The sequence below is a fragment of the Chamaea fasciata genome, unplaced genomic scaffold (genome assembly GCF_029207755.1).
Source record: "Chamaea fasciata isolate MVZ Bird 193981 ecotype frontalis unplaced genomic scaffold, bChaFas1.0.hap1 SCAF_3, whole genome shotgun sequence".
Lineage (NCBI taxonomy): Eukaryota > Metazoa > Chordata > Aves > Passeriformes > Sylviidae > Chamaea > Chamaea fasciata.
The window spans coordinates 49826192-49848538 of NW_027094088.1; the positions used below are offsets into that span (position 1 = coordinate 49826192).

Below are 22347 nucleotides of genomic sequence, written 5' to 3' on the forward strand. Positions count from 1 at the left end.
ATGGCCGGAAGCTGACAGATACCAGACGTGCTCTGCAATTCCCATTCCAGGAAGGGGAGAGAAACACACCCATCTCTTTAAGTCCTCATGAGCCATTTACCAGGAAGGAACAAGACCTGCAGGCGATCCAGGTAATCTTAGACAATTCATTAGATGCTGAAAAAAGTCCTCTTTCTGCCCAACAATGTGATCCAAACACACACAAGGTTTTTTATTCTTAACCCATAATTAATTGCACATTTGATTACACAGTTTTAGCAAAAGAACTTTCTTCAACTATTTTGTATGAGCCTTAGGATGCCAATTTGATTTCAAGTTTTTTTAAGTCACTATACACATTTGGACTTCATTTAGGCCTATATCCACAGAATCCCTTTTTTTTTTTTCCCTAATTGACTATTTTGATTAATAATATGGTTATGAGGGAATTTACTTGAGGGTGAGATTTGCTTCTCTTGTACCAGCATCCTAGAAGAGGAGAGAACTTAAGAGTTACTCCACACATTTATGCACCTAAGCAACGATGTGTTATACACTCTTCAGTAGGAGGCTGTCAGGAGAGTCACAGCTTCCACTGTTGAGCAAAAATAGGCAAGTTTCAGTCATGAGAAGTTAGCATTAAGCAGCAGTGCATGTACGCTTCCTTAATAAGAAAAGGGGTAGAATCCGGAATCTTGAAGCGCCATAGTTTGCAGTTAAGTAGCATTAAAGAAAACAATATTTCTCTTTATTACCGTCATTTTGGAGCTCCTAGAAATGCAGGCTAAAGCAGCTAAAGTTAGTTTCACTAGGATGTTATTACTGGAAAGACATGGGAACTTCAACTAGCAGCTCTGGGATAGGCCATTCTCCTTAGGAAGTGCACCACCTTTTTCCCAAATGCTTCAGTGTAGGGTCAAAGCGCTCTATACGTGTAACTGCCATACAGTATCCATGGGATGCGTGTACCCTCCAGAAACATTGTCCATTCACTTTTTTAATAAGCACATCTGTATCCAGATGTGACTACACACCAACACATCCCTTCTGTGACGACTGCCAGGAACTGCACCTTTCCTGATGTGCTGGTGCACCTTTCCTCTCAGCTACGTCCTTTTCTCCTGGCAGACAAAATTCTGTGGGAAGAACAGTCTCTTCTGCATTTAGTTAAGCTGTAAGCTTGGCAAGTCTTTGAAGAAACTGCTCTGGACTAAGGAATTTGGTCAACAGATTTAAAAAACAGAGTCACACTATCAAACACAGCAATTACTGAACAGTGAATAGCGCCTGAACAGCCATGCAGCAGTTAAGTATTTGATTCAGTAGCAGAGTAGGCAGCCTCATTACTCCCCAAAGTGTTATTTGAGGCAGTTTATAAGCTGCAGCCAAATCCTAGTCTTAAGGCGGCAGCCTTGTTAGCCGATGTTAAAGTACTTGCAACAAAAACAAAAAACCAAAAAACAAAAACAAACAAAAAAAAAACCAAAAAAAAAAACCCAAACAAAACCCAAAACCCAAACAGAGAAAAAAACAAAACAAAAACAAAAACAAAAACAACCCAAACAACAACAACGACAACAACAAACTGAAAAAGCCTTCTGATAGCCAGTAACTTTTGGGACCAGTTCACTAATAAATAATGCAGACTTTAGAGACCACCTATCAAAGAATTGAGTGGACCACCACTTTTTTTTTTGTGATAGTCTCTCTGAGGCACAGGCTAATTGTATCAGTATCAGTCACTTCTATCTTTTGTGTTAGAAAATGCTGACTTCATACATCCTGGATGACATCCACAATCCATCATTTTCACACCTCTCTCTCTCTGACTCATGATGCATCGTTTGCAATAAAATAAATGCAGCAGAGTCAAATTCATTGCCAGGTCCCACCAGCATAAGCAGTGCAGCAAATTGATGGTATGGCTGCAAAACAATATAGACATTTACTGCTAATAGCATAAGAACAAGCCCAAGGAATCTGGACCCAGTCCAGCATAGCTTCTCTCCAGTTCTTGTAAATGCAGCTTTGATCTCTGGGAAATTCTGAAGCACAAGTCAGATGAGCTACTGGCACACAGCTAGACACTATACCAAGTGAACAGACAGTGCAGGCTTCTGGGAAGCCCAGGTAAGTAAACATTGCAATAAAACAACATGAAGTGTGAAAAAGCAAGATTTCAGGAACAAAAGAAACAATTAAAGCAGAAGCAACTCGTCTCTAATATTGCCTCTCTTCCCTGTGCCAGAAACTTGATCTATCTTCCCATCAAATCCTATGGAGCCCTGTTCTCCGATGAGTAGCAGGCCGGGTATTTCAGGACTGAAGCCCTTTGTTTCTCCATACAAGTAATACCAGGCTGTGCTGGAGCAGCACTGCCTGCAGTCCTGCCAGAATGCCTCAGCCGTGAGGAGAGGGATGATTCAGACCATTCATTTTATAAGTCCCTTGCTCCAAACTCCCTTTCTCCAAGTCGCCTAATAGCCTGCTAATTCCCCACTTGCCAGAAAAAAAGTTTTAAAAAGTAACCACTCCACTACAGAATTATCAAACTTTTTGTAGTTCTACTATTTTGAGATATGACAGCAGGATGTACAGACCCACCCATAATTCAGAAGATAAACAGATCTGGGATTCAAAGGCTGATGAGAAACTTGCACCAATTTCTTCAAAGCAACTTGAGGACCTATAGCTACACCTGTCCTTGGGAGCTTTCTCATTCTTTGAAATGGATATTGTATGGTATTTTCTTCAAGCAAGTATTAGACCACTAATTGTTTACTTGCAAAATGCAGTTCAGTTCAATAAAGCCAGAGAGATCCAGACAGAGCAATAAGTGCTTTCAGTCCATTATCAAGAAAAGAAAGCAAGTGTTTTAAGAGTAGTCAGCTTCACTACTTTTTCAATTTACTTTGCTTCAGAAGAGTGACAACAGGGACAAAGTTGGCCCAGCCTTTTTAATGATGTCGGACAAGTCTAAGCATGGATCTTCTTGCCAGACATCTTTAGAATTCCCCACACATAGCACTTCTTCTTAGGACAAACTGAGCCCTGTACTGCTCATGAGTTACAACTACATAGGGCAGAATTACAGTTGTGCAAAAAATTTGCAGCTCTGAAAAGAGTAAACCATTCAGTTGGAATTATCCCATGCGACATTTTAAATACTTCAAGGTCAACAAGCCTTTTTTTTTACCTCATACAGTTTTTATTTCAACTCCTATTCAGAGAATTTATTAAAAGACCTTTGGAAAAGATTTTGAAAACCATGGGAAAGGAGCACACATGACATCTAGCTTTTCAGTGCTTATAAACAAAAGTACCTAAGTCCTTTACTAGGTGGACTTCAACTGATACCATGGGATATCCTTCCTGTCATGACAGCTGACTATAAAATTCAGTGTCCATCTATTTGTAGAATTAACTACAGCAGGTAATAGCCTAGCAGAGCTTTTTTTTCCCCACTCTCTTAGAAGGAAAGTACTTGACACAATAGAGCAAGAATGGGATCTAGAATCAGTGTCTACAAGCTTTGTGTTTCATTTTGCCAAAGCCTGTGATGCAATCAATACCATTACCTCGTCCCACACTCCACTGGCATTAATAAACTGCCTGTATTTGTATGTCTGTATTTGTTCAAGGATTTTTGCAAAAAAAACTCCTCAAAACAAACCACATCCCATCTCCTCCATAGATAAGTGTTCCTACTCTGTTTACCCGGGGGGTAAAGGAATACCTTAGTAATATTTACCTATTGTTCTTTCTCAAATAATCTATTTTAAGTATTGGAAGAGTTGTCAACGATGCCTCACAAGCACCTATGTCACAGTATGTGGATGAAGGATAGTACCCTACTTGCACAAGGGCAGATACAGGTACAAAGGCTCCTCTTCACATCAAAAGTACTAAGCACTTAACCAGAGCACTGCTCTGTACTTTCCCACAGCAGTCAGTAGCAACCCTTGCTTGGAAAGCTCTTACACTAAGACATCCTCCAACAGGTACGCACAGAGAGCAGAAATATAAACATCACTGATGAAAAAAGGAAAGGGAATGGAAATGCTTAAAATTTTGTTATTTCCCAGGCTGACCAGGCAGCTCTGTATCCAAAACATTTACCAAAGATATTCAAACTGTATAGAAGATTATAACAACTGTTGTACGTATCTCCATCTCAAGTCCATGAATAGGCAACCCAATGCAATGGCAGCAGAGCCAGCAAACCAGCCTGGCAGGCAATCCCCATTTCCATCTGCCTGGCCACCAGCACCTCAGCACATGGAGCTCTTAGCTGTACTGGCAAGTGACGGGCAGAGCTCAGTGCACCACGACCATAATGCTATACAAGTGTCCCATTAAAGCAGCCCCACTCTGCAGGCAGCGCTGTGTGAGCAGCTCTGACCACACACAAGCCATGCCAGCCCAGCCCAACCAGGTCACTGAGTACAGCACCAGGAAACAGCAGAAAAGGCACAACTGCCAATTAACATAAGCCTCAACGCTCCACTTACTCAGCAGCCAGTTGTATTCAACACAAATTAGCTTCTCTTTCAGTACAAAGTCCCAATTAATCTTAAAGGCATGCAGGACACCAACAGACTCCTGATTTCCCTCATTTTATTTTTCTCCCTTTAAAAAGCAAAGCATAAAACATAATCCAACACTGCACTGCTTTGTAGTACACCACAAAATAAAAGGTATTTGGAACGTGGCTTTAGCATTTATAATTGCACAGCAGTGTGTTATATAACAGAAAAGCCAGATCTCATTGGATTTTCCCATTTAAAGATCCAAGAGTGCAATAGGGAGCAGAGGTTGAAGCACATGTACACAGTGACTTCACATCCTTTAATACCTGCAAGTAGCAAAGTCTTCTCAAAAATTTACAGGCAAAACATGTTGTTAAAAGAGTATTTGTGATATATATACCTCACAAACACATATATGTTGTGCTCCATATTAAATCCTTCTGGAGGATACAATAAATGGTGTTTTTATTTAAAGAACATTTAAGCAAAAGGAAAGTCCAACAAAAAGAAAGGGAGAAAACCCTGTGCAGAGAATGGAAAGTAGGTGCGTTGTTGCTCAGCCACAATAATTAGAATCTCTTTAGCTGTTTTTCCACAGAGTAATATTGAATAATCTCTACACAGCATGAAATATTTGAATAAGATGGGAAAGCTCTCATTATAATCACTATTGTCAGGATGTTCTGCAAAAACAAGTTCCCTCTTCCCCAGAGTGGGAAACAAATACTGTTCCTGTAAGTGCTACCAGACATCATATTTTATCTGTAAGTCACAGGAATGTCCATGTGAAAAGGCAGTCTTTGCAGCACAGGTCTCAGAAGGACTGTTAATCAATAACTGGTTATTTTCCAATAACCAGTCTCAGAAGGCAGCAGCTTTAAAACTGAAAAACAAGCTTTCCTCAAGTGAAGAGCATGCCTCAGTTTTTATAAATATATTGTTATGCCATCTGGAGAAAAAAATTTCATGAGGACATGTAGTGACAGGGCAAGGTGGAATTGGCTTCAAACTGAAGGTTTGAAGGTTTAGATTAGATGCTAGAAAGGAATTCCCCACTGTGAGGGTGGTGAGGCACTGGAAGAGGTTGCCGATGGAAGTTGTGGATGCCCCATCCCCAGAAGTGCTTAAGGCCAGGTTGGATGTGTCTCTGAGCAACCTGGTCTAATGCAAGGTGTCCCCACTCACAGCAGGGGGGTTAGAACTTTATAATCTTTAAAATTCCTTCCAACCCAAACCATTCTGTGGTTCTCTTGACTTCTCTGATTCTTGCTCCCAGCCTCCTAGCTCAGTGTACTTCCACACTACCTCAGTCCACCAAAGTGAGGTCAGGTTGGATATTCTGTGCGCAGAATTTGCTGAGAATGAGGATGGCAAAAGTCTTTCAAAAGTAAGAAAATGCCTCCCCCTCTCCTCAGACACACATTACAACAGGTTTTATAACCACAGAGAAAAATTCAAAAATCTTACTCTTCTTAAAGGTATTGGAATCTGTTTACTTCAGAACAGAAGTCACTCACAGAATATCCCATTTATAAGAATGCAGTAACTCTACCAATCCACTTCAAGAAATATCTTGGCTCACTTTAAGGAGTGAACATGTTACCAAACACCAGAAATTCAGAAGTGAACCTTCTCATGAAGTTGCTCCCTACCTTTTTTCCTTCTAAAGCTATGTTAGCTCCTACAATTTCAAGACCAGAAGTCTGCTTCTGCGACTCACTGGATGAAGTGTGTGAAATCACACTCCTTGAGCCACGAAAAGGGCACAAAAAAGTTAATGGGAGTGTAACCTCTCTCCCTAACACAGACTCCCTTCCTTCTGAAAGCTCCCGGGAACTCACCAGGTCAGGTTTACAAACCCATATTGCCGTTTCCCTTACTTCAAAAATAAAACAAAAAACCCTCCAACCATACCCCCCACACCTCCCCCATCAAAAAGCCAGAAACACAGAAGAGGCCAATAACATCTTAAAAGTACCCCTGGCCCAAGAACTCTACTGAAAACTGGCTGGCAGACTTCAAAATCAGCAAACCTTCATGCCTTGATGTACAGGAAAAAAAAGCTTCACTTTAACCATCTGTGACTAGATTTTATTGACAAGAGCTTGCTACTGGCAATTATCTAGATCTTTTTGAAAAGAAATCCTAGGACAAGTTTAAGAAAAGTCCATAATCCAAGCCTGGAGTATAAGGAAAGACTGAACAGCAGCACTTTCTCCAAGTGTAAGCTAAATAGTCATGGAGATTAGTTGAGAGTTCCCTTAAAGGAAACTGCTAGTAGCAGCAAAACACACTGAACTGTTTACAGCCAGGCAGTAGCACGGCCTGTTTGCAGAGCTAAAATGAGCAGAAATCACCTCTACAAACCCTGGGGCAGGAGCCTTTTCAGAACTGCAACACAATCATCATGGAGATTGCTGCTTTAACTTCTCAGGAAAGGAAGATCAAACCATCACACTTTGAATATTTCAGTCCTGGAATGTTGGTAATCATGCAGATGCTACAAACATGTGAAATCTGATAGAAATTTTTAAAAAGCCTCACCAAAAAAGGAGGCATCCACAGGTATCTCTGTGCTATGTGTGAGCATCACAATCTGCACAGCAGTGCTTTGCTTTGCATCATTTATTGACTACAAAGATTTAGATTGAACATACTGTCGTGAAAAGCCAGGCTGCCCTGCATGCAGCCTTCAGTGACATTGAGCATGTGAGGTACAGATTACAGCAGCACAACTCTATCTAACTTACAGGGATGGTGAGGCTCACAGAAACTCCCTGGACACTAACTATGGCAATTGTGTTTACTGAAATTGAGAAAAACCTGGTAGAGAAAAATACTAGCACAATAGTAGATCAATTCATTACAGCATAATTCAGAATAAATAAATTGGAAGTGTAAGAACATATCAAAACAGTGATAACCCAGGCCCAGCAAGCACAAACCAGGTCTGCAGCCTGGTTTTATTGCCAATACCTCACTCGGCAGCTGGTTGTTGGTGTCCTTTTCTGGTTTACAGATGGCACCTGCCAGCTGCTTTTTTCTTTACCTCTTATTTTGCAGTTCAGACTGCAAGTAAACACATCACTACCATAGTTAGGTGGCTAGAGAAAGTTGCTTGTGTTTAGAAAAACCCAACAAAACAAAACCTACTTTTTCTTCCTTTCCTACAGGGAATAAGAGTGAGATAAACATGTTTTTATTTTTTGAGCAAAAGGAAAAGCACACAAAAAGTGAAAGTAGCATTATTTAGAATTTGTCTGGACTGCATGTCCAAGACGGGGTGTACATTCCTCAATGAAAGCACAGTTACAATTAAGAAGGAATGACAGGCGAGAAGGTTCATCAGATTGTTCTCCCCCACACTGCCAGTTCTGCACTATAAACTAGTGCAAACTCCACTGATACAACATCTCTGTCTTCAGAAACAGCTCAGATGTGTTTGGTGTGATTTGTGGTGTCTTAGCATAAAAGCCAAAATTCAGTACTCTAATTTTCACCAGTGCATTAAGTCAGCATGCAGGCGATGATGAAATTGACTTTGAAAAAAAGAAAAAAAACCCAGAGCCAGAACTGGCTGTGTAAAAGAATGACTTCTTATGTCAAGGGCGGGTAACTGGAGAAACCTGCATTTCCAAAACAGCTTTCGAAAAGCTTCCTGAAGCAGAATTGAGAAACAAGATAGCTTTGTACACCAAGAGACAACGGTACGAATCAAGTTCTGTCAGCACTTCTATAATATGCCTTGTCTGTGCAGGAGTTTAAAACAAAGCTGAAAAAGATCAGGAATTCAAGAATGAAAAAAAACCCCACCCAAGCCTCTTCAGCACATTTAACAAAATATTCTAGAGTATCATGAGATTTTAGGTTGAGGATCTTCCACAGGATTTTCAACTGGTCAGACTGTCTGCCTAGGACATCAGCACTACAATCATATTCCCAACAATCAAATCAGAACTCGGCCATCCTACAGAAAACTTAGTTCTGAAAGTGTTACTTCCTCAATCCTTTTCCTTATTGTCTCTCAGGAAAAAGTTGGTAAAAATTCTTCCTAATGTTTTCTATGTCGTTGAATATCCTCAGATCTTTCAGGGAGCATCCCTGCTCTTGATTAGGAAAGAAAACATTTTTAGCACAAGCATACCATGCAATTGGAAGTGGGTATGCTGCAGCAAAGCTCTTCTGAAGACAAAATCCCACCAGCTGGAGCATTCCCTGCAGGGGTGTGCAGTGGCACCAGCCACATTCCATAGCCCTCCAATGCTAAGCAAAAAGCCAGTGGCAGATAGCAGAAGAAATCTGTGAGCATTGTGCCTGGTGGGCCAGATTGTAGAAGGACAGTTGGTCCTATGTCAGCTTCAGATATAAGACGAAGACCCTGAAGAATGTTGACAGTGAAAACAAATCAATAAATCAACCAACCTCTGTGTGAAGACTACGCCCATTAGGAGGCATTACTGGAGGCTCAGACTGTAGTGGTGTGAAACAAAAGAAATAAAGACTGATGAGCAGGTGGCCAACAACCAAACTACAAATTCAGTCTCTACGTACATTTACTCCCTTCTGGGAACTACCTTGACCATTTCTCCTGGCTTCTTGAGGGTTTTGGATAATTCTCAGAAAAGGAGGCAAGGAGACAGTTTGCCTAGGAATTAAGTCGATTGTAGATTTGGCCTCCAACATGCACTGCTGAAGACCACTTGCTGAGATTAGAGACCAGTTGAGAATCCACAAATGTGACTTCTTCCTGCTTTCCCTGAAGCCGTCTGTACAGACACTAGTATCAGAAAAGGAAGAGTGCTTCATCTAACTGAATTTTTATTCCTGTGTGATAGGCATCAACTGGAAGACCTCTATAATTTGGAATCTCTGCTACTTGCCACATTTTACATCTCAGCATATACCTGTGCTTGATTTGTTACAACTCTTAATTCCAAGCCTAGTTTCTTCTTGTTGACAACTGCATGGATAAACTGCATAAAAATGTGGAGAAATATAGCTAATCCCTGAAAAAAACTATGTTTCCTCCAGAGAGCTGAAAAGGGAAACTAGGCTTCAACAGATGTGAAACAACTGGATAGAAATCTATTTGTCCAGAATAAAAGGAAACAAAAACTTCAACAGACAATGAAAGGCAACCTTGTACCATCATCCCATTGAAGCTACAGAAGGTATTAATCTACTTCAAAACAGCCCAAGAGCTCCCCAGCAGAAAAAAATAGAATATAGTGACAGGCCAGTGTCAGTACTGACAAAGCAGTTCAGTTTTCCACTGGTACAGCCTGCTCCAAGTCCATTGTCTCCTCCACTGCAACAGGGACACAATTCTACTTTCTGGAGAAACCTGCATCCAGGTTAGGCTGCAGTGACCTGCCTTCTGAAACTTTGTTTACTCTAGCCATTATCAGCAAGTTACTCATTTAAAGGAGAAAGTGAAGCTAGCATTCAAGCGGTTCTCCTCTGAAACTGCCAGCATAAAAAGAAAATTTATACCATCTGCATGCTACCTCCCTAGTCATTCCTCCCTTGAACTTGACTAAGCAGTTAAGGCTGCATCTATACATTAAGATGGGGCTTGGGACAATTTAGTTATTTAATGGCTCTCATAGTCAGACCTATAAATCAATGAGAGTTTTATGCAGAATCTAGTAAATGTGTTTCCTCTCCACCGAAAAAGGAAAATAATTTACTTCAAGCAACAAGACTTCAAAGTCCAAGTCTTAGAATACTCCCTAATTTAATTTCTGACATTTCATCTGCATTTTTATTTGCTCATTAAACATTGCCCCTTATTGTCTCTTACATTCATTATACAAATCTGACACACAGACATCAGTGGCCACTCAAACCATGCTTCAGCTCAATGCATCTAAAACTTAAGAGTTTCCAGTAGTGCTTGGCTGCTAAAACAGTGCACTGTGAGATGCACCTTCAGCGACTGAAGGTAGTTCATTAAAACAGAGCAAATTGCATCAATCATTGTGGCACTTGTTCTGGTATATTACTGTTGCAGTCTAAGGTTGGGTAGACTAGATTAAATAATACCATAGCACATCTCACCAAAAAATCCCATATCCACAAATCACTTCTGAAGAGGCTTCTGATAATACCATGAGATTTTTTGGGGATGTTTGCATTCAGAACTCTTAATTCTCAAATAACAGAAAAACAAGATCTCCAGTTTTAAGTACAGGTTGAATTTAAAGAAGCCAAAAAATTAAAAAGGCACAAAAATTACTCTGTAGGTAGATGAGAAAGCAAAGAATGCATACATGTGAGCTTGTGTAGGAAGAAAAAATTATGTACTCCCACTGAATCAGCTGATCCTGGTAATACATAGAGCTCCATCACCACTCATAGCCAGAAGCAATGCTCTAGGCCAATGCTCATTAATTTCTCTGGAGTTCAATATGACAAGCAAAAGATTTTCCCTCAAAAATAAATCCAGACTGCTACGTACCTGGGTACAAAGCCATCTTAGAGGCAGTGAAGAAGATACAGCAGTTCCTGAGCAAGCTTTGCAAACAGCAGCAAGAGCACCAAGACTCTTGACAAAACCACAATCACAAAAACATCAGGGGATCGAGCTGCAACATATTTCTTTTAAAAACATGTGCTTAGCCATTGCATCAATTTTTCACTGCAAAATAAAAACATGGTACTAGGTGTGTAATGCAGAACAGTATGACACAGAAATCCATTTCTTCTTGCTTTCAACTGATTCCAAAGGCATGTTACTGTATAAAGTCCTCAAAAGATTATTTTTTCCATATTTTCATGGAAAAAAAATGCGACCTCAGAGAACTTCAGGATTTTTGGACAGATCTATCACTTTCCAGGTGTCTCTTTCCCCATAAGAAATGGCCATGAACCCACATTTCCTTTACATTTATTTTCCACACAGAATCAGATACCAAATTTCAGGTTTTTAAAGTCACGACTTTTACAGAGGTAATAGTGAATAAGGAAAAACTCCACTGCTTGCTATCAATCTTTCTTAAGTGGCGTTTCTTATACAAAAGCCTTCTTGAGAGTTATCTCAAGTAAACTGCACACCAATCTTTTTTGCAACTTCAACAAGCATCCTATGCTACAAGTACAGTAGTCAAATGTTGCATCCTGTTCTCACCAGGACAGTTTTGCTGAACACTGTATTATCATTTGGATCTTGGTTGAAATAAACCCATTTACTTACAGAAGCTATTTTGCAAAATTCAGTCCTCCCTTAAAAGGAATTATCCTAGTTCACATGCCAAGTTGAACTGAACAACACCTAAGCAACTTAAACTTCCAAGACTGTCAACATCGTACTTTTCCACTTTTGCCATCGATGTACTCAATGTCAAGTATGCTCCCTGAGCACACAAACAGACCACAGGCTGTTTCTCCCCCAAAAAGGAGTCATCAAAAGAACTGAACAGAATCCTCTAGAATCAGCAGTGGAAGCCTCTTCTCATGGGGCTGAGCTAGAAGTGTAAAATGATTCTCACCTAGCACAGATAAGCACTGTCAGTAATCCCAGCACACACTTTGATGAAGAGGCTGTGTTACAACACAAGCCAAGTCCTCAGACCTTGGACTTTCACTCGGAAAGCCAGAGGGACTGAACAAATCAGATTTGCTCTACTGGTCTGCCGACACATTCCCTGCTGTCCCCCAGACTTCCAGCACAGTCTCTTGGCTTTACTGCTTATAAATTACTTCATGTTAGGATCTCTTTGTCATGGTTAAAAATGGGATGCCTCCTGCTACCTGGCACCTACAGAGATTAATAGGGACTCCCTACAAACAGAGGCAGCAGTTTCCTGAAAAAAAACACAAGTTCCTTTTGTACCCCCAACAGTTGCACTGTAAGCAATGAATGTAGGGCTTTTCGAAGAATGTACCTCCCAGATACTTTAAGAAGCATTTTTAAAGACCTCATTGCAAGCTACAACTGCCTTGTGAGGGGAAGAGGAGGGGCAGACACTGATTTCTATGGTGACCAGTTACAGGATGTGAGGGAGTGGTCTGAAGTTGTGTCAGGGGAGATTTAGGTTGGATATTAGGAAAAGGTTATTCACCCAGAGGGTGGTTGGGCACTGGAACAGGCTCCCCAGGGAAGTGGTGATAGCACCAGCCTGATGGAGTTCAAGAAATGTTTGGACAATACTCTTGGGCACATGTTGTGATTCTCAGGGATGGTCCTGTGTAGGCCAGGAGTTGCACCAAATGATCCTTGTGGGTTCCTTCCAACTCACCTTTTTCCATGATTGTGTAAATAAAAGTCCAGAAGGATCACAGATACTTTTGGACCTTTCTTCTCCTGGCCTTGGCTAGCAGAAAGAAAGGGACTGCACAGAGACATTAGCAGAACTCACTGGAAGGTGCAGGATGCTAGACCACATTGTCCAGGTTCTCAGCCCTGCCCCTTTACACAACCAGCATCATAATGAGAATTGCTTCCTTTCCTTCCTTCCTTCCATCCACTCTTTCCACTCACTTTGCCTCAGATGCAGATGGGCAAGATAGGGCTACATATTGTCAGAAAAACCTCCGGTATTTGATTTTGGTAAGCCAGCTCATCAGCCTTTAATAACTGCTCGCTGTTTTTCCCCAAACAAATTGGAGGTCAGCCTCCTGACCAGCATCAAGAGGCCCCATTGGGAACCACCATCCCAGGAAGTTTTGCTAGTTTAAAGTGTGGTAAAAGCCAGAGACTCAGCTGTCATTCTGGATCCTGCCTGAGGCACAGGCTCCGCAGCGTGGGATAAAATTACACTTCCACACCCCATGCAATACCTGTTTTGTAAGTATACAGTTTCAGTCTCCAGGACTATCAGTTTAATACCCTTGAAGATGCCAAGTTCCCTTTTCTTTCAGATATCTTAAGTTTGCTTTGGGTATAGACACACAGTAACAGACAACAACTGAACTAAAAGTTCAACAATCTGAGTCTAAAAAGAAATATGTGTGTCACTAATACATGCAGAACATGGCAACTAAGCACCCGACTCATGATAGAAGAAACCTCCTCCATCTCTCTTGAAGAACAAAGCTCTCATCTGAAACGAGCAGTATGCACAAACATTACCAACACTGCCACACAACAGTGGCAAACTCTGCTGGTGATCACTGACATCACTGTCATTCACCAAAGGACTGAAAAAGGCCCTTCTCTTGTTTTCAAGATGACAAAGAATCAGTGCCACTGTTCAGAAAGCTAAGGCATGTATGTCTAGCTTTTTATTAGCAACATTCACTCAGCAGATTAGAGGTACCTTCCCTGGATCAGTTTTAAGTAAGCAGGATGGTGAAGGATTCCATTGCTAAATTGAGACTTTTCATTTATTTGTCACAAATGTCATAATTATTTCAGTTATTAAGTATTCATACTCATAACCCAGAAACATAAGCATTGCTTTTCCAGCCTCATCAAATGATAGTTTTAGAAACACATTAACAACAGTTGAGAAGGTCTTCCTTCTAAGAGGAGGGAGGCATCACTTTAAAATTTCATAAAATTGAGTAAGGTTTTAAGACTACGTCAGAACTGCACAAAATTAACTGAGCAGAGGAGCAAAATCCTAATGCAGATTGAATTGTTCATGAATTCAAGGAATGCCTGAGGCTGAAGTGCACACACACAGGATGGATACATGTAATTAAACACTAATCTACCCAAAGTCACGTCTTTGTGATTTACACACAGAACCACATACACACACTCACTTCAGTCACAGAAACTGTTTTACTACACAAGTTTTAAGGAAACATTGAGACTGTTAAGTGTGTGGTTCTCTTCCTGTTTTGTCCAGTTTCTTTGTAAATATAGCTGCAGAACTGCAGGAAAGCTGGTAACTAAGCCAATAAGCAATTCAAGTGCAAAATAAGCTTCTGTAAACCCACAGAAATTGTATTTGAAGAGTACAGTAAGTAGCAAAATTCCTGTATGTTAAAACACTAAAGGAGAATAAATACTGTTAATAAAGGTAAAAAAGGATATTCAAAGTAATTTTTACTTGCACTCTTCCACTACACAATAGGATGTCAAGACCCTGCAGTAGTGGGTGCCATACAGATATATAACAAATATGCAGGCCTTGTCCCAAAGCCAAGAGGAGGAAGTTAAAATATTTGTTGAAAAAGCAGTAAATACAGTCCACATTATAGGAAAGGAAATATCAGGAGCACATGGCTATAAAGGTCACTGCAGGCTTTTACTATCTCCAGACAGAAAAGAAAAAGCCTTAACATTGTAATTAGTCTTTTACACTGGAGAAACAAACTCATTTTGCCTACCAGACTCCTCCAATTACAATGCAGACAGCCAGACAAGCAAAGGAATGGCCAATACCAAAAGCAGTTTACAGAAAACCTCACAAATACCATCCACTTTAAGATCCACATAAATATTTGTTTCCCAGATCACAAAATCAACTCTCATAAGAAGTCTAATCAAGCTTTAGCACTCTGAGAAAACCTGAACTATGAAAATATTGATTATTTTAAATCTTGTGATGATATTCAAATACTCTTAATGGAGGAAAGAACTTTACTCTGGAGTATCTCAGATCCATTAAAAGCCTCTTGGGTTTTGAATTGCTGTACAAAGACTGGTCCAGCATGATACCAGAAACTTCAGATGAAGACAACACTTAGCCTATCTCCCACAAAGATGACACTGACTGAGAATATGCTAGAGAGAGAAAAAAAAAAAAAAAAAAGAAAAAAAAAAGACACATCTCAGCAACTGCAGGTGCTTGCTGAACAAAAACAACAGGTAAAGAACTAAGACAAGGCAAACCCTGTAAAGCAGCAAGAGAACAAAAGACACTAAAGATTCACAAAACCCCACATGGGTTCATCACCCAGTCAGAGCTGCACTGGAGTGATCTTACTTGGTACCAGGTGAGAAGAACAGCACCCTGAGTACCTGCATTCTCTGTTACCAGGCATTCCAGCCTAACCCAGCTACACTGATAACATTCAAATGTACAGACGTAGCTATTTACCCACACTGTGTATCACTGTGCAAATGGTGTACTGCCCTAGAGACACTATGAGCTATTTTAAGAATTTAGTAAAATGAAAAGCAAATTATTATAGTTCCAGAATATTTTGTACCATTTCCTATATTATTTCTCACCAGGAGCAGTCAAGGTAAGCTGACAAAGTTTTTTCTTCTTTAAACCATGTGAACTTTCTTGCTTGCTATCTGTGCTACTGTGCACATTCATCTACTTACATTTCATAGCAATGAGACAAAATAAAGGAATAATCAAAACTAATCTCTGTTAAAACAAGAGACACAAGGGATAAGCACATCTGTATAGCTCCAAGTACAAAAGAGTAGCAAAGTCAACAAACTGTTAGGAAACTAGCTGTACCATTGAAAAAAACCAGGAAAATTATTGATTTGTAGCTTTATGGACTGTTGACTCTGGAAGCCATCCAGTGGGTGTAGAAGGAAACTAATATGATTCTTAAAACATTAAGAACTCAATAACCTCACACTAGAGTTTGGATCTCCATTTTATAGGGGCAGTTTCAAATACAGAGAAGAGCAGGTAACTATGTACATAAGACCCTAACACAATAGGTACATTAACAATGACTAGCAATATATATTTTATCATGAAGTTCTAATCAGTTGAGTTTTTTACCATTCTGAGGAAAAAAAAAAAGACAAGCTGCAAACTCAAAAAACCCCAAACAAAAACTTGAGTTCTGATTTTATTTGTAAAGACCACCAAGCTAGCTACCTTTTTCCTTCAGAAAAAGAAAATAATCAGCTGCAAATTATTCAGCTCTAATAAATATACATACTATAGATTTGCTATTTAAATGCTTTCTAGCCTCTCCTGTTACATGGTAGAATGGTAATAACTGAAATTTAAAACAGTGTCTTGAGGCTACAAACTAGCATTTGTTTTGTAAACATAAACTGATACAATCCACTCCTTCCCTCCCCCCCAAAAGGAGTGCTCATACACAAAGAATCACTTGAGCACAAAAAAAAATATAAAGGAACAAAATTCCAGTCACAAGTGTAAGTAGCAGAAAGCCTGCCAGACTAAGAGAATTTAAACACTAGGAGCCATGTAGGAAACAGGAATTACGTGATGCAAGACAGACAGTGGCTGCACAAGCTTGACAGACCTGCTATAAATCAATGGCCATCAGCATCCCTCTGCCACCACTGCTTACCTATGTCAAGCACCATAAATATTTTTCTTTAACACTCTGTTGGGTTTGTGTTTGGGTTTTCTGTCTGTTTTGTTGTCAGACTTATAAAAGTCAGCATATTTGAACAATGTGTATTTTTCTGTACTCTGCCGAAGGCACACTGCCCCTCCTGCACATGAATGAAGTATAGACAGTTTCACATTGTCTTTGGCAAAGCTGTCTTCTGTAACAGGCGGGCATTGCATTCTATACTCTCCAATCTACCCTTGCTTTTACCAGTTATTTACCCAGACTGCAAACAGAAATCAAAGTAAACACACAGAAACTCACTGATCTATTTCTGATGCAGGACCATTATCCCTACCAGAAGAAATATGATTAATAACTAAAAAGTAATTTTTTCTTCATAGCCAAAGCAGCTGATTGCATAACAAGCCTGGGGATTTAAATGCACACTCACATTTCTGAGTGCCAACACGAACTGCCAAACTGCACCAGTCACTTACAGACTCTCTGAAGCACACAGAAGAGCTAATAAAACACTGCTGTGCCTGCTGTGCAGCCTATCCCACAGGCAGCCCTGACCGCACTGCAGAACAGAAACGTACCTTTCAGTCTTGTGGAATTCCCATTTTTTTGCTGCTCATCCTCCTCATTAATGGTGAATAAACCTGGGGGATTTGGCCTGGCACTTTTCTTCAGTCTCTCTTGTCGGAGGGCAGTAGCTGAACCAGGCATGTTACTGTTGCCTCTTGCTTATTAAAACAAAAAAAAAAGTAAGAAACTCCAGCCTCTGATTAGCCGCTAGCTGCAACGCTGTCTGTTCATTTGAGCACTTGTAACAGATCCCCTATGGATGAGCAGCATGCAAACAGCTGACAAACACCAGCATCCAGTCGGCAGCGAAAGGCTTGCAGTCCTTCCCCTCCTTGAAGAAAAGCCCTAATTAAAGGCACATCGGCTTGGATGCTGCTCTTTGCTGTCTTAACCTGTTCAATCAGATCCCAGCCCACAGGTCCAGGTTCCTTGCAGCAGCACCTTCTTCCCTGCAACCTTCTTCCAGCTAGAGCACACTAAAATATTCAGCACGCAATACAAGAGGAGAAAATATGATACGCCGCTGTTAACAGTTGCCCTGACAACACGGACACATCCTAATCAAAGGAGGGTCTATGAGTGCTGTCTCCTCAGCTGCAGCCAGCCGGCCTTGGGAACGCTGTCTCCTGCGCGCTTGTGGAGAGCTGGAAGCACCTCGGCAGCAGGGGCTGCTCCTTCCTCCTCTCCAGGCAGCGGGAGAAAGGAGCTGCGGTTGCACAAGCAGATGAGCACTGAGTGAAAAGAAGCCTGGAAGGCTCCAGGCACGAACCTGCTTTTTGCTCAGCTGCTCTGCTTATTCATGTTTAGAAATTTTAGCTTAACTTAAAACAATGAGGATGAGTCCTCTTCTGTATTTGCATGTGCTGGGTGTCATGTGTGCCACCGCCCCCCACCCCCCTTAATCACCTTCCTATGCAGTACATACCTTTTGCATTAGGAATGCATACACCCACAATTACAGGCAGGTGTTGGAACATTCTTTTCCACGTGTGGAAACGCAAAAATGAGAATTTCTAGCTTGTGTGGACAACATGGGACAACAAAATTCTGAAAATTCTGTACCACACCATTAGTTTTACAGCACCAACCTTTAACAATACACTCACAAAATGAGCAAAGTCCAAATAGCCCAGGTAGTTTTAGCTAATTGATTTTCCTCATGGAAATCTGGCATTCTGGATTTTCTTTAGACAATTACGACAGAATGCTTGCTCACAAGTTTTGCAATCTGAATGTTCCATCCTTCACAGCTGCAAATGCCACTATGCAACATGCCGGATGTCTCACCTGAGAGACACCTTAATCTTCATCCGCTTCCACCTCAATTCAGTGTGTGCTCATCATTTCAAAATGCTACCAAAGAAAAACTGCCAGCTAGAATCACTCCGTCATTTTAAAAGTACATTATTTTTCCTCACTTCAGGGTTGTTTTGTTTTGGTTGGTTTTTTGTTGTTGTTGTTGTTTTTTTTTAAGGGAATCTTGATGTAACCTGATCAGCCACCACAAGATGGCACAGACATTAGCTGACGAGTCTGTAGGTGACTCATTGAAAACTGCGAGTTATACAGATGTATGTGATCACCGCAACAACACAGGTAACAAAACTGAAGGGTCAGAATGTATGACGCAAACTATGTTGACTGCCACAGTGGCCTGGGATGCTCTTTACAGAGGAGTCCTCGATCATGCTCAGCTGGCAGGATAGCTCTGTTGCTGCACATCTCAGGCTCGTGAGCCAGGATCACAGCAGATGGAGAAGAACACAGCACCACCTGAAGGCTCAGCTGCACCGTTCTTCCCTCTCCGGCACAGGCACAAAACACCCAACCAAAACAGAAGCATTTTGCAGAAGGACACAATTTCTGAACCGAGCCCAAAGCCCACCTCTAGCATGCATTTCCTCCTGGCTACATCCTGCCTCTTGGCTACACCTTGGACTCTGGGCGTACACGGAAGCTGTACACGATGACATTCGTCTGCAGCTGGAGACGCCTTGTACTACAGGGTGTGGACAAAAGAGTAAGAAAAAAAAGCTCTAACACAAGCTGTTCTTTGGCTCAGCAATTTGCCTTCTGGCGTTTATACCGGCACTACTACTTTATTCCATAAAGACAAACAGCTTCATTCCTCAAATCCCATCCACCTAACGCCTCCCACAAACCCTAGATAACAGAACACACATCCCCACAGAAAGCAGACAGTAGTTAGTCAGTACCATCACAATTTTTCATACGTGCCAAGACTTGCCAACAGAGCAAAAGTAACAGAAAACAGTATTTATATGGCAGCTTCATTAAATATCGCTCCGCCCCATTTCACTGCTTTAAGTCATTAAGTAAGGATTGCTACCCCTTTAAAAATAATGTTAATTGCCTTTGACTGCTAAACTCCTTAAATAGGCATTTCAAAACAGATAAGAAGTGTATAACACACAAAAATACACCTGAATGGAGTGGCTTTCCAGCTTACAGGTACGTTTACTGTTTCAGCATCTCCATTTCCCTATTATTGAAGGAGTCATGCAGAACAGCTTCAGGACAGAAAAGGACTTTCTTAGTCCTTGCAGGGTCCCCCCACACCCACAAGAGTGACTTGCCCTCCGTACAAAATGTAGTAATAACCAAGTTTGATGCTTCAGAGGCTGGTGCAGATGGATTTGAGCAATGACACACAGGCAACTGAGGTGTTGGTACCTATTTCTTCCTGTTGACTTAATAATGCAGAGGTGACAGAGGAAAAGTATCAACAGCACATTCAGCTTACACAGCAAGATTTTATTTCAAGGTCTCTGTGGTTAAAAACTATGCCAGCTCACATCATGTTTCCAAATGCCTAATAAAATGCCACCTATTACATATAAAAGACACCTTTGATAATAAAAAGTACCCCATAACTTTAGGCACTTGGGCAATTTTTTTTTCTGAAAAAACATTTCTAAAAATACTACTAAACATACATTAAAGGTACCAGTACTGCATAAAAGACTGTACTGACAACCCCTCCTTCCTCAATCCACTGGTTTAGGGATGAAAAAAGTTCCTGAGGTACTCCTAGCAGGAAAGCTTTATTTATTTCAGCCTTGTCTCATCTGTGTGGAAGCTTCTATATAAAACTGGGATGAAAGCAACATTCCCCCAAGGGAACAAAGGGGTGGATAATTTTAGTAACAAGGCTGTTAAATGCTTAAAAAAAAAAAAAGACAAAACAAAAGGAACAATTTTCTTACATAACCCGTATTATTGATTCTTTCCCCCATCTAACCATTAGTCATCCTGTGTATTAAAACAATCACAGCTGAGCTCTCTTACTGATGGAGTGAGGAGCTCTCATGAGATGGAGTGAGGGCAACTGTGTATCTTGAGGGCACTGGGTCATTTTTAGGTGTTCCTTTTTACAACACCTGCAAACTGATTATCAGACAAACCATTACACTTAAACACACCCACTTTCACCCACTGGATTCAATACATATAATTACCTGCACAAAACATCATCTGATATGCAACAGTCTTAAACAGCAGCTTGAACAAGGACTATTAGGACAATTATATCATGATATAGGACATGTAAATATTAATGACAACACGTTGAGTGATGTTTCTGCTTTACCATCAGGTATTAATACTTGATATCTTTACCTATGAAATGAAAAGGAAGTTGAAGCCAGTCACCATGGCTGAACTCTAAGATTTGCTATCTTTTCTTTCATTAACAGGATTGTTTCATTTCCTGTAAACTATCCATGAAGCTGCCCATGAAGCTCATTACTGTGATTTAGAGTATAATTAATTGTACATAAGTTTACATTCCACAGCCAGTGCCTTGTGAAAGCTTCCCCTCAACTTACATGTATTTTGTATCAAGAAATAGATCAAGTAAATATATTATTTTAGCATACATTCCTTTACAGAGTGCCATATTTCATTGTTATTTCTGATTTTCTTATGATTGAGAGGTTCAGGGCAAGGTAGGTATATATCTTACATATTTATCACAAGAAAGGATACAGAATTTTGCTTTTATACGCGTGTTTTCCCTGCATGAAACAATAGGGTTCCATTGGGAACTAGGTTCCAAATGCTTCTATCTTGGGGAAAAAAAGATCAGGAAAATTCAGTTAAAATCTCCAATCCTGTTCTGCAGAAACATTACAACATCAAAAAAATTTCAACATACCTACTCATCAAAACACACAATCATATTTTGTATAGATTTTCACACTTTCAATATTAATCATCTATGTCAAAAGCTTTTTCTAAGAACTCATTTAAAAGTACATAATATAGGCAGTGCTAGATCATACAATGTCTCAAATTTGAAGGGATCCATGAAGATCATTAACTCCAACTCCCTATCCCTCACAGGACTATGTTGGAACGCACATACACTAACTGAACTCCAAACTCAATCTATTCCTAGTTTCATTCAGGAGTCATATGTCTGTTGACTTTCTACTTCACTAAGTTTTAAATCAGGAAGTCAGGCTTAAAAGATGGAGAAAGTAGGGCCCTTTTTTTTTCCCCTTACTCATATGAGAAAACAGCTATTTACCTGGCACCAAAGGACAGGAAACCTCCTTTTCTATGGCATGTAAATACAGGACAAAACAAACTAGCCTTAAAAATACAGGCAGGATTCATCCCTTCACCCGGTTTTGTGGGTTTTTTTTCAGTTAACTTGGAAACAGCAAAAACAGCCACTGTATCAGAAAAAACACTTGCTTCCATTAAGTCAACCACTGTCTCAAACACCTAATTTTCTCCACTGCTGCCTTCTATTTTCTCTTCCTTCTACCTCTTATTTTCCAAAAACAACCCATAATAACCTTGTCTTTATAGAGATTTCTACATTTCTCTTCAAAGACATCTCTAAGGCCTCAGTTTTATATACAAGATAATAAAGATCCAGCCAATTATTTTTACTGCAGTAACTGAATTGGTTTTAAACAATTTCAGTATATAAACATCTGATACAATAATTGATTTCTTCTTTTCACGTTCTTGAAAGGAAAAAATGCCCCTTGAAATAATCAGTTAGACTATAAAATGCTAGAGAATAAGAAGGGAAACCTTC

General features: G+C 40.3%; 1 protein-coding gene across 5 annotated transcripts in view; it reads right to left on the minus strand.

Moving 5' to 3' along the window:
• Nucleotides 1-22347, minus strand: part of MAP7 (microtubule associated protein 7) — a 109883-nt gene that overhangs the window by 81455 nt on the left and 6081 nt on the right. For 3 of the 5 annotated variants that reach the window (XM_066178940.1, XM_066178938.1, XM_066178937.1), the window contains exon 1: nt 17285-17482. The exons of 1 other annotated variant lie outside the window; for it this stretch is intronic. In XM_066178940.1, coding sequence (XP_066035037.1) covers nt 17285-17414 — 130 coding nt within the window. In that variant the 5' untranslated portion in view covers nt 17415-17482. Of the gene's footprint in view, nt 1-17284; nt 17483-22347 lie in introns of those variants that run through there. One more of the 5 variants, XM_066178941.1, reaches the window with a different exon arrangement.